This window comes from Chironomus tepperi, unplaced genomic scaffold (assembly GCF_022539635.2).
Source record: "Chironomus tepperi strain 1889 unplaced genomic scaffold, CSIRO-AGI_Ctep_v1 contig_472, whole genome shotgun sequence".
NCBI classification, from domain to species: domain Eukaryota; kingdom Metazoa; phylum Arthropoda; class Insecta; order Diptera; family Chironomidae; genus Chironomus; species Chironomus tepperi.
The window spans coordinates 444,065-460,074 of NW_027226594.1; the positions used below are offsets into that span (position 1 = coordinate 444,065).

At 32.2% G+C, this 16,010-nt stretch overlaps 1 protein-coding gene across 8 annotated transcripts in view; it reads right to left on the reverse strand.

Annotated features, from left to right (window-relative positions):
• Ca-alpha1T (Ca[2+]-channel protein alpha[[1]] subunit T) overlaps positions 1 to 16,010 on the reverse strand; it is a 179,530-nt gene that overhangs the window by 44,391 nt on the left and 119,129 nt on the right. For all 8 annotated transcript variants that reach the window (XM_070651939.1, XM_070651937.1, XM_070651935.1 and 5 more), the window contains 3 exons: positions 5,802 to 6,189; positions 4,348 to 4,524; positions 1,089 to 1,765 (listed from right to left, as the gene is read on the reverse strand). In XM_070651939.1, the coding sequence (XP_070508040.1) occupies positions 1,089 to 1,765; positions 4,348 to 4,524; positions 5,802 to 6,189 (1,242 nt within the window). The remainder of the gene's footprint in view (positions 1 to 1,088; positions 1,766 to 4,347; positions 4,525 to 5,801; positions 6,190 to 16,010) is intronic.

The following is a 16,010-nucleotide window of genomic DNA, read 5'->3' on the forward strand; positions in this document are numbered from 1 at the left end:
CCGAATCTAAATATTGAATGATAATCGACAAAGAGTTTGAAGCAGCATGTAGAAATGTGACCAACAGAGCTCACACTTGACTACTTTACATCAGCTGAACTCAATCTCGACGTTGAAACAAATCATCTACAAGCTAGCCGTGAGACCCATCTTCACATACGGCTGTCCAGCATTTGAACGGATGGCATTAAAAAGCGGCAAAAACTACAAGTTTTATCAAAACAAATTCTTGAGAATTGTTCTCAACTACAAGATATGAAAGGATATCAGATCTACATACTGAAGCAAAAATACCCTCTATTGAGGATACGTCGGAAATACGAATTTAACACTCGTCTTGCGTCGCGAAACACCTAAACCACAACATAAATTAAAGCAAAACAATTTCAAAATTCAAAAACTAAGTGATGAGTGCGATAAGCCAGAATCCTCTAAAGACATTTAAATACAAAAAAATCTATCCAAACTTTGTACATGATTAAGTTAAAAATCTTAATGAATAAAAAGTTTATTTAAAAAAAAAAAAAAAAAAAGGTTATTAGCAATGTGAATATATTATATGAAAATTTGCTACAACTACATGCATCATGTGCTTCAACTATTATGAACAGCTGATTGTTAAGATATTTTATTCTCTGTTGCCTTGACGGTAGTGAGTTGTTAATGGATGTAGTGATGGGAATTTATGGATTGTTGTTGAATGGGGATGGAGTGGGGTATTGGGGAATGAGGGGTAAAGGTATGATTAACGTGGAAGAGACTGTAATTTGGATTGACTAGATTAATAGCATGCAATTACTGCAATTAACTATTACACAGCTCAATGACAGTCAACTCATTGTCCGTACCCAAGTATTCATTCAACCCCAATCCTCCCACCAAACCACATCCAAAAGTCCCACTCAATTTCCATCAAATCACCATAATTTCCACTTATAATCATCTCATCCGCCCGTTTTTCCACATCAACAGTCAACTACCATTAAAACAGAGGCCTAGACAGATAAAATGATAATTAACACTATCCAACCCAGTATCCATTTAAAAATTCTCATCCATTAACCACATTCACATTTAATTAAACTCACCTCAAGATCACGATAACTCCATCAAACACATTAAAACCATTTGAAATATATTTAAATGGTCCTTCAGCAATTATCTTTAAGAGCATCTCAACAGCAAATATTGCTGAAAATACGATATTACTTGTTTCAACAATTGCTGTCAATTCTTCCGGTTGATTATGATATTCAATGCCCATTGATAGTGTATTAATTAAAATAGCTAATAGAATGCCTTGCTGAAAGTATTTATGATCAACAAGACGCTTGATATACTTTCGTATAAAATGAAATATTTTTGATATCACTTTATAGCATGTTATACATGCATAATATGCACGCGATTTGTCACGCTCTAAATCTTCACTTGATTGATGCAATTGTTGTTGATGATATTCTTGTGCGGCATAATCAAAATTTTGTTGATATAATTCATAACAACATGAATAATCTTCGACCTGTGTTGTTGGTGTAAAGTCATTATTTATATTATTATTATTATTATGATTATTATTATTATTTCGGGTGAGTGTTGAATAAAATGAATCGAGGGTTGTTTGACCCGTTGGTAGGGCAGCTGAGAAGGCAACTGATAATGCTAATAATTCTTGACATGTCATCGCATCCGTAAGATTTAGATCGGAATAGTCATTGAGATTGTTTGTGACAGAATTGATTGTATTATTGTGTGGTAAATTGACCTGCAAATTGAATACGAAATAAGTGATAAAATATATATTTCTTTCCTTTTCCTATTATTATATATATTTTTTGGGTTAGTTCCCGAACCGACACAAATTAAGAAGAAATTCCGCTTTGGTTCCGCCTCTTAAAGTTCCGCCTTCGAAGCTCTTTTAAGGTTCCATTCGGAATTCCTAAGGTTCCGCTTCGAAGTTCTTAAGGTTCCGCTTCGGAGTTCTTAAGGTTCCGCTTCGGAGCTCTTAAGGTTCCGCTTCGGAGCTCTTAAGGTTCCGCTTCGGAGCTCTTAAGGTTCCGTTCAAGACAGAGTTTTCTTCATTTCTGTCACTCGGTGTTGAATGGCATTTATGAATGTATTTTTGTTTACTGATATCACCAGTTGATAATGTTGATGATGATGAGGTTGGTAACTTAATATTCGTGACTAAAAGCTATTTTATTGATGTCATTTATAGAAAGTTCTTCTATTTCTTTTACGGATAGAATGTCGTTTTTATTTATAAGTTCCTTTCTGTTGTGACTTTCTTTTTTTTTGGTATTCTTCCTTTTCTTTATTTACTTTGGGTTTTTTTTTGGCGCGATTTTTATTGGAAAATTTGACGAGAAATGATTCAATTTGTATTTATTTGATACTTTAAGTAGTTTTGAGTTTCAAAATGGGTTTTTTTGGCATGCTGGGAGATTGAGTTTTGTTATTTGTGGAGGATATCTTGTTATTGATGTAGGAGAAAGAGTTTGAAGGATGTAAAGTATCAGATTTGAACTCAGCTGACAAGCCGCTTGATCAGGGCACAAAATTGGGGAAAGGGACATTAAAAAGCGGCAAAACTCAATTTTTATCAACTCTGGTCCACTACTCTATATCTCAGTAACCAAAATAAGAGATACATACATAACAGAAACTCAAAAACTAATATAAAAAGTTCTTCCTTAGTAAGTCATCCTCATCTAAAGACATTATCTTCAAAATCTCTATCCCAATTTGATATTTGATGTGGTTTCTTTGTTAAAAACTTTTCGCAAAAAAAGAAGGAAAAGGAAGAGAAAACAGTAAAAAGGAAAAATGAGGCTTTGTGGTTTCTTTTGGTCTACAGATTAGCATTATGCATATTAATGAGTCATATTCCATTACATTTTATTATTTAAATTGAAACTTTACTCAACAGTTTCTAGTTGTGCCTGAATTAATGTGAATTAATTTATGGTGCGAATTTACATTTTTACGAATGCTTGTCATGTACCTACACCATCTGTAAATCGCAATTATCTCTACGGAAGTGTAACAATTGAACGTATTTTTTCTGTCCAACAGAAATTTTCCCAACATTTGGACTCAAATGCTTCAGTTTTTCTTTGTTACAAATTTCTGTCTGGAGATTCTTATCAATCTTTTGTAGTTGGTCGGGGTCGACTTTTATGTAACTTTTGTCATCTTTTTTTATTGGACGAAATTAATTTCTATCACGACATCTCGTGTCAAGGACTCAATAAAAATTGAAATATTCTTTGATGTGGTGAATTGTAAAAAAGTTAAAGAATAGCTGATAACATTGGAGACAAAGTTTTGTATAGAATAATAGCTTTTTATTCCATTTTTATTGGGGTTGTTTTGTTGTTGGGATTTTATTGGTGTTTATCATAGATGAGAGGAAGTAAGATTTTTGCTGAGGAGTATGTTGTAGTTACTAGAAGCTAGAGGCTTCAATGCTAGGTCGTCTTGATGACGTAACGTCATAACGTGAAACAGAGTTGGAAAACAGGAACTAATCAAAGGCAAAAAATGTACAATTTTTTAATAAAGAGTTAATGGCTTTTCTTCCAAAACCATACAAATTATCAAGAAATTGATCAGTTTTTACCTGCGACAGGTGCCTGTTTTGGTAACGTCCCTGACGTAGATACATGCATGGACAGTCATGATACGGCTTTTTTGTCATATCATGCGATTTAAGAAATGAATCTACTAACAAAGCTTTATAGCTGATGTTCAAGTATTGAGGAACATTGGTTATTGAGTCTTGTTTAGTCGAATTTGTCAATTCGGAAATTAAGCTCTTTGTAGCCGAGTGGTTAGTCATCAGATCCGATATCTGTTACTAAGCCGATTTTTTCCTCTCTTGTGAGGACGTGGGTTCAATTCCCATTCGAGGCCGATATCTTAATGATTAGATAGAGGCTAATCAAAAAGACAGGAGCTTGCACAATGCTCATACACACAACTATAGCATAATAATATCCACAAATTAGGATGACAAACCTAAATTTCCCAATCAAGCCCTTAAAATTCAACAAATCAATAGAAAAGCCTCAATAAGTTAAATCTATGCAAACCACAAAAGCTCGGCTAACTAATATTCCTAACTTATTATTATCGCTTTCTTAGCCGGCTAACAAGCTCAAGCGCTAATAAATTCCTATTCAAATTGAATCTGGTGGATTTTGCCTACATCCATTTATAAAGCTTTAAACTCACTCAAGTTCCTTCCAACAAAAATTTAGTCATTAAATTTTCAAGTCACTGCGCCCATCACCATCAATTGTGAGATTTAAGGAATGCATAAAGAACATGGATATAGATACTTACTTGCCATATGCCTCCTTCACCCGTTTGTGTCATTTTTTCAACTGATAATGTATTCTTGTCATTTTGCGGTTCAATTTTGGGCGGGGTATGTAAGATAACAAATTCATTAAACATAACAGACGATCCACGTCTTCGCGTTGATGTTGGCGGACTCAACAAGCTGGAACTGGCTGAATTCTAAAGAAAGGATGAACAAAAAAGAAGGTCAAAAATGTTTTATTTAAAAAATTTTTTTGTGGATGAAGTGAGTAAACAAATTCGAAAATTAAATTTTTCCAACACGATGTGTATTTAAAGTCCCTTAATACTACAAAGTTTGTCAACTCGGTATATGTGTGCTTACATGTTGCCTGTTACTATTTACTCTTTTCAAATAGGAGACATGAGAATGCAAAAAATATGAAAAAATGAGTAGGGAAATTGTGAGGTTTTATTAGGTTTGGGGAGCATTTGGGATTGATTGTTGTTTGGAAAGTGATGAGAAATTTGGGGATAATAAGAAGTCGAGAAATATCCCGAACTAGCAGAAGTTTTCGAAGGATTTGAGCTTTCTCGTGGCAAATCCCTAGTGTCCCCATCCAAAATGGTACGAAAGACTAGTCAGAAGGATCAAGATCATGGGCAGTTAGAACTTCTTTAGGTAGGGCGGATCTGCTGTATTTTTGATCGGGATATCCTGGTACTATTTTACATTGCTGCTGTGTCCCGACTAAGCCTCAAAATGTCCCGATTTTTCAACAAATCGAAAACACACAAATATAGGAATTTTTTGAGAAATTTTGAACATTTTCCTTGAATAAAGTGGGTTCAGCAGTAAAGCTAAAAATTTGAAGTAAATCTTCACGTAATATGGATCTTAGGGATGTGATAAAGATATACAGCTTAGAGAATCAAATATTTCACTCATGACTACATCCAGGATCAGCTTGAAAATAATTCAGTAGGTGCTCAGCTTGTAGACCATAATCATGAATTGTTCAAACCCTAGAGCAGTTTTTCCACGCCTTCAGCTGAGTAAACAAGCCAAAATAAATAGGCCATAGAGTAAACAGAACATCCAGTCCAAAAAAACCAATGCTACAGCATCAAAAGCTATAAAACTTGGTCCCAGCTTCTTAGAATATACTCCATCCACTATTCCTTGATCCATTATCCAACAATTCCAAGAACACATCCCAAAAACCCTACACCAAAGACAAAATATTGACACAACCCCAATCCATCCTCAGCACATGTTCCAAAGGATCGTTTACTTTAGGACTTTTTTTTGTGTAAAAGGGAGAAAAGAACTGAAAGGAGCAAGTCGTGTAAGCGAGAAAAAAAATGTAAAAATGCTATGATGGATGAATGAAAAGAACCAACTTTGAGCACACAACACAAATGTTGATTTTTTTTTCATCATATGTACATTTATTTATAGGATTAACAATAGTCGAGCATAAAAAGTCACTCACGTTTCCATAATCGTTGTCAACTCCAGAAGCAACAGTTGAGGCAGCAGCAGCAGCAGCAATTGAATTGTTTGCTATTTTAAGTAATAACATTTTTTGCTTTTCATCCATTGTCGCACTTAATGTATTATTTAACGATTGTATTTCCGAGTTATCAGACAGTATATCATCATGATTGTTATTGCTATTGTTTAACGGTGCTGATTGTATGCTGCTCAATTGATTATTTTGTTCTTGAAGGTTCGTTAGTTTATTGACAGAACCACCGCTGTTACAATGATTACTCAATAATTTTGGACATTTTGGATGATGACATCGAATTTTTTGTGGTGAAAATAGATTTTCAGGTGTACGAGGCAATAAGCCTTCCTTACGTTGTTGATATTGGTATCTAAATTGGATATAAATTTTGGCACGGATGAGAAAGCAAAATGAGAAAATTATTGCAAGCGTTGAATGGTTGATAAAAATTTCAGTTTAATTTGCTTTTATTTTATTCGATTGTGAGATTTTTACACTGTTGGAAGTAATTTGGTACTAATAGGAATTAAACATATTTGGTATACAAGAAAAGCGTGAATAGAGTAAAGTTTGGAACGAGAAAAAAAGCTTACTAATAAAAAATGATTGAAAATTTTGTCAAGGGTGGGTGGGTTTTAAAAGGTGGGGTTAGATTTATGTAAGAATATTGTTGAATTTTGATTGGGTTTTCTTGGGTTAACCTTTGGTTAATCCAGATGGTCTCTTCTGGATCAGTCTTCATTAGCTATTTTTGGGCTAATCCAGATTGTCTCTTCTTAGATCAGTTTGGATTAGCTCCTCTTTGGACAATCCAGATTGTCTCATCTTAGATCAGTCTGGATTAGCTCCTCTTTGGATAATCCAGATTGTCTCATCTTAGATCAGTCTGGATTAGCTCCTCTTTGGATAATCTTGATTATGTCTTCTTAGATCAATCTGGATTAGCTCCTCTTTGGATAATCCAGATTGTCTCTTCTTAGATCAGTCTGGATTAGCTCCTCTTTGGATAATCCAGATTATCTCTTCTTAGATCAGTCTGGATTAGCTTCTCTTTGTATAATCTTGATTGTCTCTTGTTAGATCAGTCTAGATTAGCTCTTCTGTGGATAATCCAGATTGTCTCTTCTTGAATTAGTATAAATCAGATGTTCTTTGCATAACTTACATTAGCAATTCTTGATCTAATTTAAACTACCTTTTCTACGTTCAATCTGGATCACCTTCCTCTTAAAACCTATTTACTGCTTACAATCTTCACAAAAAAACATCTTATTCCCACCTCAAAAGCTCCCATCCCTTGACATCAACCAAAAAATAAATAAAATTCACCAAAAAATTTTCTCAACAAAAATTTGCTTACTATCTCTAACTAACATAACTCAATTATATAATTGAATTATCCATCGTAAATTCTAATTATGAAAAAAATTGCAGATTTTTTTTTCCAACAGTGAATTTTCTCTATAAAATTATTAATATTATTACGAGGAAGTAGAATGAGAAACTTTAATTTTTTTTTGGTAGAAAAAGTATTAAACATGACCATGCTTATAAGCGTATATATACAAATTTTATTTCTTAATTTTGATTGGCGTAACCAAAAAAATAACTTTTTAGAAAAAAAAAATAAATTAACGAATCTTAATTTCATTACATAAATTAAAATCACAAGACAGAAGAAGAAAATGGAAAGAAAATTACAAGAGAAAAATTAAGAACAGACGTGAAACAAGAAGGATGGAAATAAAATTTTTGTAAATAGGAAAATCATAACTGTGCATAATACAATAATTAAGAGAGAGATTTTTCAATTATCTTAGCTGATGAATTTTCGGTGTATGCCATGAACAATATTTGTTATGCTAATTTTTTTTTGGGTGGATTAAGTGTAGTAAAATTTGTACACACGGGGATAAATTATGTAAGCACATCTTCAGCTTCAAATTAGAGTAGTCAATGTTGATTAAGATTCATCAAGCATAGCTATGCATAGTCTTGAATTTGAGTGGGGATTATTAATGGTTTAATAATTTGCTGATGTGAGTGTGGAAATTTGAATTTGGTTGGGTAATTAAAATTGAAATTAGTGATGTAAATTCTTTGTCCTGAGCAGCACAACTTAGTATTTAGGAAGACACTACGTTGCCACATTGATGGCATAACCCAAAAGTAAACTCGCTCTTCCATTTTTTGCTGAATTGAGCTGTTCGGGTTATCCTAAAAAGGATACAACAGGTTGAATACACTTTGATAGGCCCCAGATTTTAGAAAACCTGCCGAAGCTTCTTTGAATAAGATATTTAAACCTGACTTTTTAAATCAGTGTTGTCCAAACTTTTTTGTGCAACACACCCTGATAGCACACCCATGACTGAAACTCCAAACGTCATTTCCAATAAGTTTGAGTAGCACACTAGTATCACGTAGCATAGTTTAGATAACACTGTTGTAAAAGATCACGTGGACGATCAGAGGTTGTTGATAAAGACAGTCCCTAATAGGCAAATATCATGCTCTCGAGAGCTTGCTCATCTGAAATATGCCAGACGAGCTCACTCGTAAGCATTACTCTTAGCTTATTCTGATGTTGAGAATACGCTCTTTGCCTACTAGGGAGAATTGCAGTTAAAATTGTAAATTGACAAATTAAAATCAGCGATAATGTTTGCTATAGGCACTAACTGAAGGAGACGATGAATCACAATTGATCTGTAAGACCAGTGATGTGAGGAAATGAGTATTGAGATTTAAGCTACTAAAAATTTTACTTTTTATAATGCTTAAATTAGAAAAATGCATGAATTTTTCAACAAAATAAACCGAATTTCTCAAAAAGCTAATATTTGTCAAAAATATCATGTTCTTTAAAAATCTTGGCATTTTCCAAAATTTCTAAATTCCAAAAATCTTAATTTACTTTAATAAATCTATACACAATCATTAAATCCTTGAAAAAACAAAACCTTCCAGTAAATCAATAATATCTCATCCACATCCTTTAAGACGATTACATTCGAGATCACATTGAAAACAATATTGAGCATCACAGATGTGGAAATTGATTACTCAAGTCTTTTCATCGACAGATTCTTCAAAAAAATAAAATAATAAAATCTGAACAAGCAATTCAATAAAACTTGCATCAAAAGTGTACTCACATCCCACCCTTATCTCATATAACAGTAATTTTAATTAATTTAAATCAATAGGAAATTTTAATTGAAAATTTTCATTTTTTTGATCATGTTTCAACAAAATTTTCAATTAGAAAATTGGTTTTTTGTACATGCCCGTACACGAATTTTACATCAAAATATAAAATTGAATAATCAAACATAATGTCAGTTCCATTACATATAACCAGCATAATCTTGTGATGAAATAATTGCCTATCCAAAATATCTAATTAATGTAAGCATCAGGTATAATTGAAATATGTTGTGATTTGATCCGTAGACTGTAATCCATGCATGTTTAGGCATATTTAGGTGGGTGGGAAGGTGAAGCTCATTTAAATTTATGAAATGAGACCGAGCGGGATAATATAGACGCTGGGGAATCGCGTCATCATCACTGACGTAAAATGGGAAGTAATATTGAGCACTTCTAGTAAGATTGGGTACATATCAAAGTATACTAAGTGCATCATCTGTCTCAGTAGCCTATTAAGGATTAGCGGATGCTTGAGAGGCTTGGGTGTCAATGCTTCCCTTTCACCTACTCTTTTTGGGTATGGATTCATCAAAATAATGAAAATGTCTCGATGCCAGTTGCAAAATGTTGCAAATTTCATTGTTTGCCTTAAAAATGGAACATAATCGGATATCACGATGCCGTAAGGACACCTTAACGAATTATCGTGAGCACAATGTCGCAGCAATACCCATACGACCATGGTGTATTGGTCGGGCAGTTTTAACGTATTTTGGTGGCGTAAAATGAAGTTTGCCACAATTTTCCAAAATATCAGACGTTATGTAAAGACAGATCTAGTTTCCGGCGAACTCTAAAGGCGGCAATGGACCCTGAAGGGGTGAAGTAAGAAAGTTTCAAATGGAACTTGATATCATGACAAGGAACATGATAATGAGTATGCTCACAAAAAAGAGCGCTGACGATAGAGATGGTTAATGTACTTGGCATTGTTGATTGGCAGGCGGGAGTTAACTACAGACGCAATCTAAGGGCGGCCATGGATCACAATTGATCTGTAAAGCCAAGTAAATGAGTATGCCAATAAGTCAAACACTTATTGTTGGGCAAAACCGCACACGACATGCAGTTAATGGCAATTCCAAAATATTTCAGTGGCACACTAATGTGCCCTGGCGTACGGTTTGAACAACACTGGACCATACTAATGAGCACTCTAATTTAGGTCAGTATACTTATTGTCTGTTCAGGTATATCCCTCGAGAGAAAGTAATTACTCAATGAATGTCTGCCTCAGACCAAAAAAAAAAGCAACGAAAAGAGCTTAAAACCATTAAATTTGATGTTGTAAACTTTTGTTTTACTCTCAACATGACACAATACAATGTTTATATCCAGGAGAAACCAACATGTAACAATTTTTTTGTTGTTGTGCTGTTCCTTTCCTTCAAGAAAAAAAGAGAAAGTTTTTTTTTCTCCTGGTGTACATCATCTCATGTTTGCTTGTACAATATACACATAATAATGAGTCTCTATGAATATTTTAAAACAATAAATCCTCCGAAAAATGAAGATGAGATATATACTGCTGTTGGTACATATGATATGATATTATTATTTTACTTCTTGCTGTTGTTGATGCTTGTGGTATTATAATGTATGAAAGACTGAGCTTTAAAAAAAGGAAGGATGGATTTAACACGGCACAGCATCTTTTATTATTATTGTTGTTTTTTTTTTTCACTTTTATGGCTTGTTTTTGTTTAAATTTCTTAAATTATTCATTGACTTTAAAGTTTGAAGTGGAGCTTGAATGAAGAGAAATTTACATGAGAAATATTTTGGATTATGATAGGCATTCTGTCAAGTTTGATGACTAAATGTCGAGGATTTATTATGAAAATGTTTGAAAAGTTTGTTTTTTTGGGGTTGTGGTTTATGGATGTTTTTAAGTTGGGTTTTGGATGATGTTATGGGATGTTGGATGTGTCATGGAAGTCAATGTGAGCATTTTGGATTTAAATTTTATTTGAACTTTTCAAAAAAATTTGAATTTTTCATCCGAACAAATTACCATCATTTTAAAACGTTCTGCATCTTCAACAAAAAGTTTCGCATCTCTGATAAAAGCTCTGCTTCTTTTCTAACTTTTCAATTTCATGTTGAATTATTTTTGCATCTTTTTGGATCATTTTGAAATCTTTTGAATCTTTTTTGGATCATTTTGAATTTTTTTGCATCTTTTTTGAATTATTTTAAAGCTTTCACATTTTTCTTCATTTTCTGAACTTCTTTTAAGTTTTTAAAATTATTTTGAAATTTTTGATATCTTTAATAATCTTCGCATCTCCAAAAGTTCTATATTTGCGAGAAATTTTGCATCTTCTTGAAAATTTTTGAATCTTTTGAAAATTACAATGCACTTTTCAAAACTGATGCATCTTTTCGAAATAATTGCATCTTTTCAAAATGTCTAAATCTTTTAAATCAATTTTGCACCCATTTTCAAATATTTCGCATCAAATTAAAATTATGTGCATCCATTTGAATGTTTGCATCTTCCCTAATTTTCAGAACTCAAAGTTAATTCGGATTGTGCATCCAAAAATCGATTTTAATCCAAATTAAATTTGAATAAACTTCGAGCTCTGCAAATTTTTCTGCAGTTTTTTAAAATCGTTACATCTTTTTCAAATATCTTGCATCTTTTTTGCCTACTTTTAAAATTCCCTGAATCTTTTCAAACTTATTTACATTCTAACTAAATTATGAAAAATCAGAGTCTTAATTTGTTTGTGTCTCAAAAATTCTACAAAAGCTCTTCTAAACCATTCTCAAAACGAAATTACCCACACCAAAAAAAAAATCCACAAACAACAAATTTAAACATTCACAAAATTTACAAGTCTTATTTACACTTGAGCTTATTTACTTGTAAATTGCTTTCTCATTTTGAATAACAATGTACCCATAAATGATAAGTAAAATTGACATAATGATGATGATGAGCATAATTAATTAATCCTATCCTTACAGACATAATAATAACAATTATTATTCTTTGTTCAAATATCTTTCAACAATATTGATGACTTACATCACATCCTAGACTCATAATTGTTTACTGTACGCAGCAACCGCATGTACAATAAATATTTGTAGAAGGCTTTTACCAGAAGTATAATGATGAAACAATTTTTAATGGATAGATGTGTGTGCATGTATGTGTAAGTATGTTGATATGCACACAACATCCGCCATTCTTACAAAGTCAATTTAGTCTCCCTAAAGACATTTTAAATGAGTAATCATTATGACATTGAAACTCATTATGGCTTAGAAATTGAATTATTACCGCGGAAAATTTTAATGAATTTTACTTGCAGTCGTGTAAACAGAAAATAAAAGAGTAAGGAATTAAGCAGATTGTGAGAATAAAGACAGGAAGTTGTGGGTGGAATGAGAATGGGGTAATAACAAAAAAAAAACCAAACAAATATGCGAACTCAGAATGACTGAGGAGATATAGAGGAGTAAATGATGAGAGGGAAATAAATATAAAAGATGAACTGTATAAAGAGTAAGGAAGAAGGAGAAACTTAAAGGATGTCTTCAAGGTGGAATTTAGAGGTTCTAAAATATTAGAAGGAATTAACAAACTGGCAGAAGTTATCTAAAGACGGGATTTGAAATCTCAGATCCCGGGATTTCGATTGGAATGAAAAAAATAAAGTTTTTAGTCGAATTCAAGTGCAAATGTAATACTAATAGTTTTATTCGTGAGCCTTCAGTACCAAAAATGTGAAATAGTAACAAAATAAATTGACAAATAATTGCCATTGTAATAACATAGTCGAAAAAGATGTGATATTAGCTCAAATAGCATAGAGTATCTAATTTCGGGATTAAATTAACGATTTAAAGACATTGGTTCGAATCCTCAGATCTTTGGTATCAATTTAAAAAATTTTTTAATTTTGGTTTTCTTTAAAAATTTAATATGAATTTTTGAAAAAAGTTTCAATCAATTATTGTTATTTTACTGTAAAGCCCATTTTTAAATTTAACTTCAAAAATTGTGGATGAAATTACTTATATTATATAGACATGATTTTCAAACGTGTGGTTCTTAATTTTTTAAAATTTTAGACTTTAAACTTGAAGTTTTTGTATCAACATCAAATGAATTCTCAATTCCCGGGATTGAAGCTTCTACCCGGGATTTCGGGACCGGAACGTCCGGGATCCCGGGATCCCGGGATGCGGGATCCCGGGATTAAGTTATCTAAAAATTGGTAAAATTCGACGAACTCTAAACGCGGCAATGGTCCTTCGTGAGCCTTCAAAAAAGTAACAAGTAAGTGAAAGAATGTGGTAATTGTATGATTATTAGTTGAGAAAGAAGATATTGGCAATCTGACTTTCAGTTTAAATTTACGATTTAAAAACATTGGTTCGAATCCTCACTATGTAAAATAACTTTATTTCTTCACCAAAATTTTTTTTTTTTTTGATTAAGGTATTGATTTTCTTAAAATCAGAGACTTAGAAGTGAACGACTACTTATTTAGCTTAGCCATCTGCTCTATTTTTGCCGGGACGCTATGTACTTTACATTCTCGCAGTTCCCGATAAAGCCTTAAAATGTCCCGATTTTTCAAAAAGAGTAGGAAGTAAAGTTGTAAATGAAGGTTTTCCAATGATTTAGTTAGAGTTCTTGAACCATTTTCGTAAAAAGTTCTTGAATATTGTAGAATTATTTTGTCAAAATGAGAATTTGACTCTTTGAAGGCTCGCCAGTGGCGAGGTTGACATTTTAACCAAAAGAAGCATTACGAAATTTCCAATTTTTTAGATAAGGTTTTTGAACCCTTTTTGTAAAATCCTTAAAAATTCATGATTTTATTAGTTTTAGAGGAGAAAATTGAACATTTGACAATGACTAAATTGGGAGAAAATTTTGAAATTTTAATTAAAATTAACCATAAATTCCTCGTTCGAACTAGAAGCTTAGCTACGCCACTGTATAGACCATATAACCCTATTTAAAGACAATATCTCATAAAACTCCCATTCAGAACCTCTAAAATCGAAAATAAATTACGTAATATATATAAAGAAAAAAGGAAATGGAAAGACAAACAAAACAATAAAAACAGAAGTTGGAATTAATCATAAAGAAAGCGTTTCGTAGTTATCATCATTCATTCCATAAAAATTTGCTTAATAAGTATAAAATATATTGGAGTAAATTAATTAATGCATAGAAAAACAATAAAATAAGGAACTTGTTGTCTCTAAACAGAAGCAGGACAAACAATAAAACTTTTTCTCTTGTATCACTTGTGAATAATTTTTTAATTCAACATGTACTCAATTTTTTGCATCATAGCATGAGAACTTAACATAATTAAAAAACATGCGAACAGAAAAAATTAAAATTATTATTTTTTTTTCATATACTTTTTTGAGCGTTTCCAATTGTTCATGTACTTTAAAAATTTATCTAAAGCTAATTATGGGAGGAAGTTTTGTACATATGCTTTATTAGCTGAAGAATTCTGTTTGGAGGGGTTGGAAAAATAGCAAATCAAGAGTTGTAGAGCGAATTCATAGATTTTAAATCGTAAGCTGATGGAAAAAGATTATTAATTTATGAAAGCTTCAAATTTTCAATTTAAGGCTTAATTTGTGGAATTTCGAATGAAGAATTTTAATGCTAGAGATAAATTTGGGTAAGGAAGTTCAATGGTTTGCACAGCTAACCCTGAACCCTAGAAAGATCAAAGATTGACTTTATCTAATCCAGTTGACTAGGTATTTGTCAAATTATCTCTTGGACGTTACTATAAGATATTTGAAACCCTGAGGCATCTAAAGCGCAGGAATATCAGGCTTTTCTTGAAGTCGAACTATTTTATTGTCACTTGGTATTTTAAAAATCGATTGAAAAAATGATTAACTCGAACTTGAAAAGCACCCTAAATCATACCTTGGAAGCTCTGGAATAACCAAGTGAGAGTTTACAAATACATATGGAAAAGACTTGACTCAAGTCGACTTCGAGGTCTGTATTGAGATAAATGCTCTTCGACATAGACTCGATACTTAAGCCAAGGCATTGAGTCTGAATTTCCAGCGGATGAAGATTTTATTATTTCGCATGAAAGTTTGTCTTTATATTGGCTGAAATTTTTGAGCTAGAATCAATGGTGAATTAGACACCCTAATGAGCATAGTAGAAAATGTTAGAGTATGCTTTGTGTAGAATTGAGTGCATGGAGATTAGACCAGAAGTCAAGTGATCAGAATGAAGTTCAAATTCTGACAGCACTCAATAAATCACTTCTCCAAACTAGGCACTAATTTTTAGTATCAATTTGCATTTTCCAACCCTGCCCCTTTATCTATTGTATTTTCTCGTAATTATAATCCACATAACAAAGAATAGAAAGATGTGAAGTATTGTGAATTGTTTAGAACGAAATATATCCTCATTGTATTATGATGTGCATGTACATGTACAACATTACTGATGAGCTTTTTCTCATGGGAACAAACTCTTCTTCTGTATTTCTAAATCAATCTTCTATTCGTTTTTTATTCATAATTCACTTTTTTTTGAATAATTTTTTGAGCAGTGTGTGAGCGGAAAAAAAATATTTTTTTTTCTTTCTGTGTCAGGTTTGAATATATATTTTTTTTTGGTGAATGAAGAGAAGGTGGGGGTGGGAAGAGAAAGAAAATAAAATGGAAAAATAATTAAATGAAGAAGTTCTTTCAGTCTTTTTTGAATTGAAATGAAAGCTCCTTTGAATAAATATTGTGTATAAAAAACGAGCGTGAGATTTTCATTTTGAAATTTTTTTCTTAGCGATAAGCACCTTTCAGCTGCACGACGTAATTCTTGTGAAATTTACTACGTGATTTATTTTGAAGTATTTTTTTTTTTAATTTAGTTGAAATGATGCAAGGTTTTGTGAATTAAGATAAATTGGCTTTCGATTTTGGAAGGGAGATTGGCGGGTGTCAAGGTAA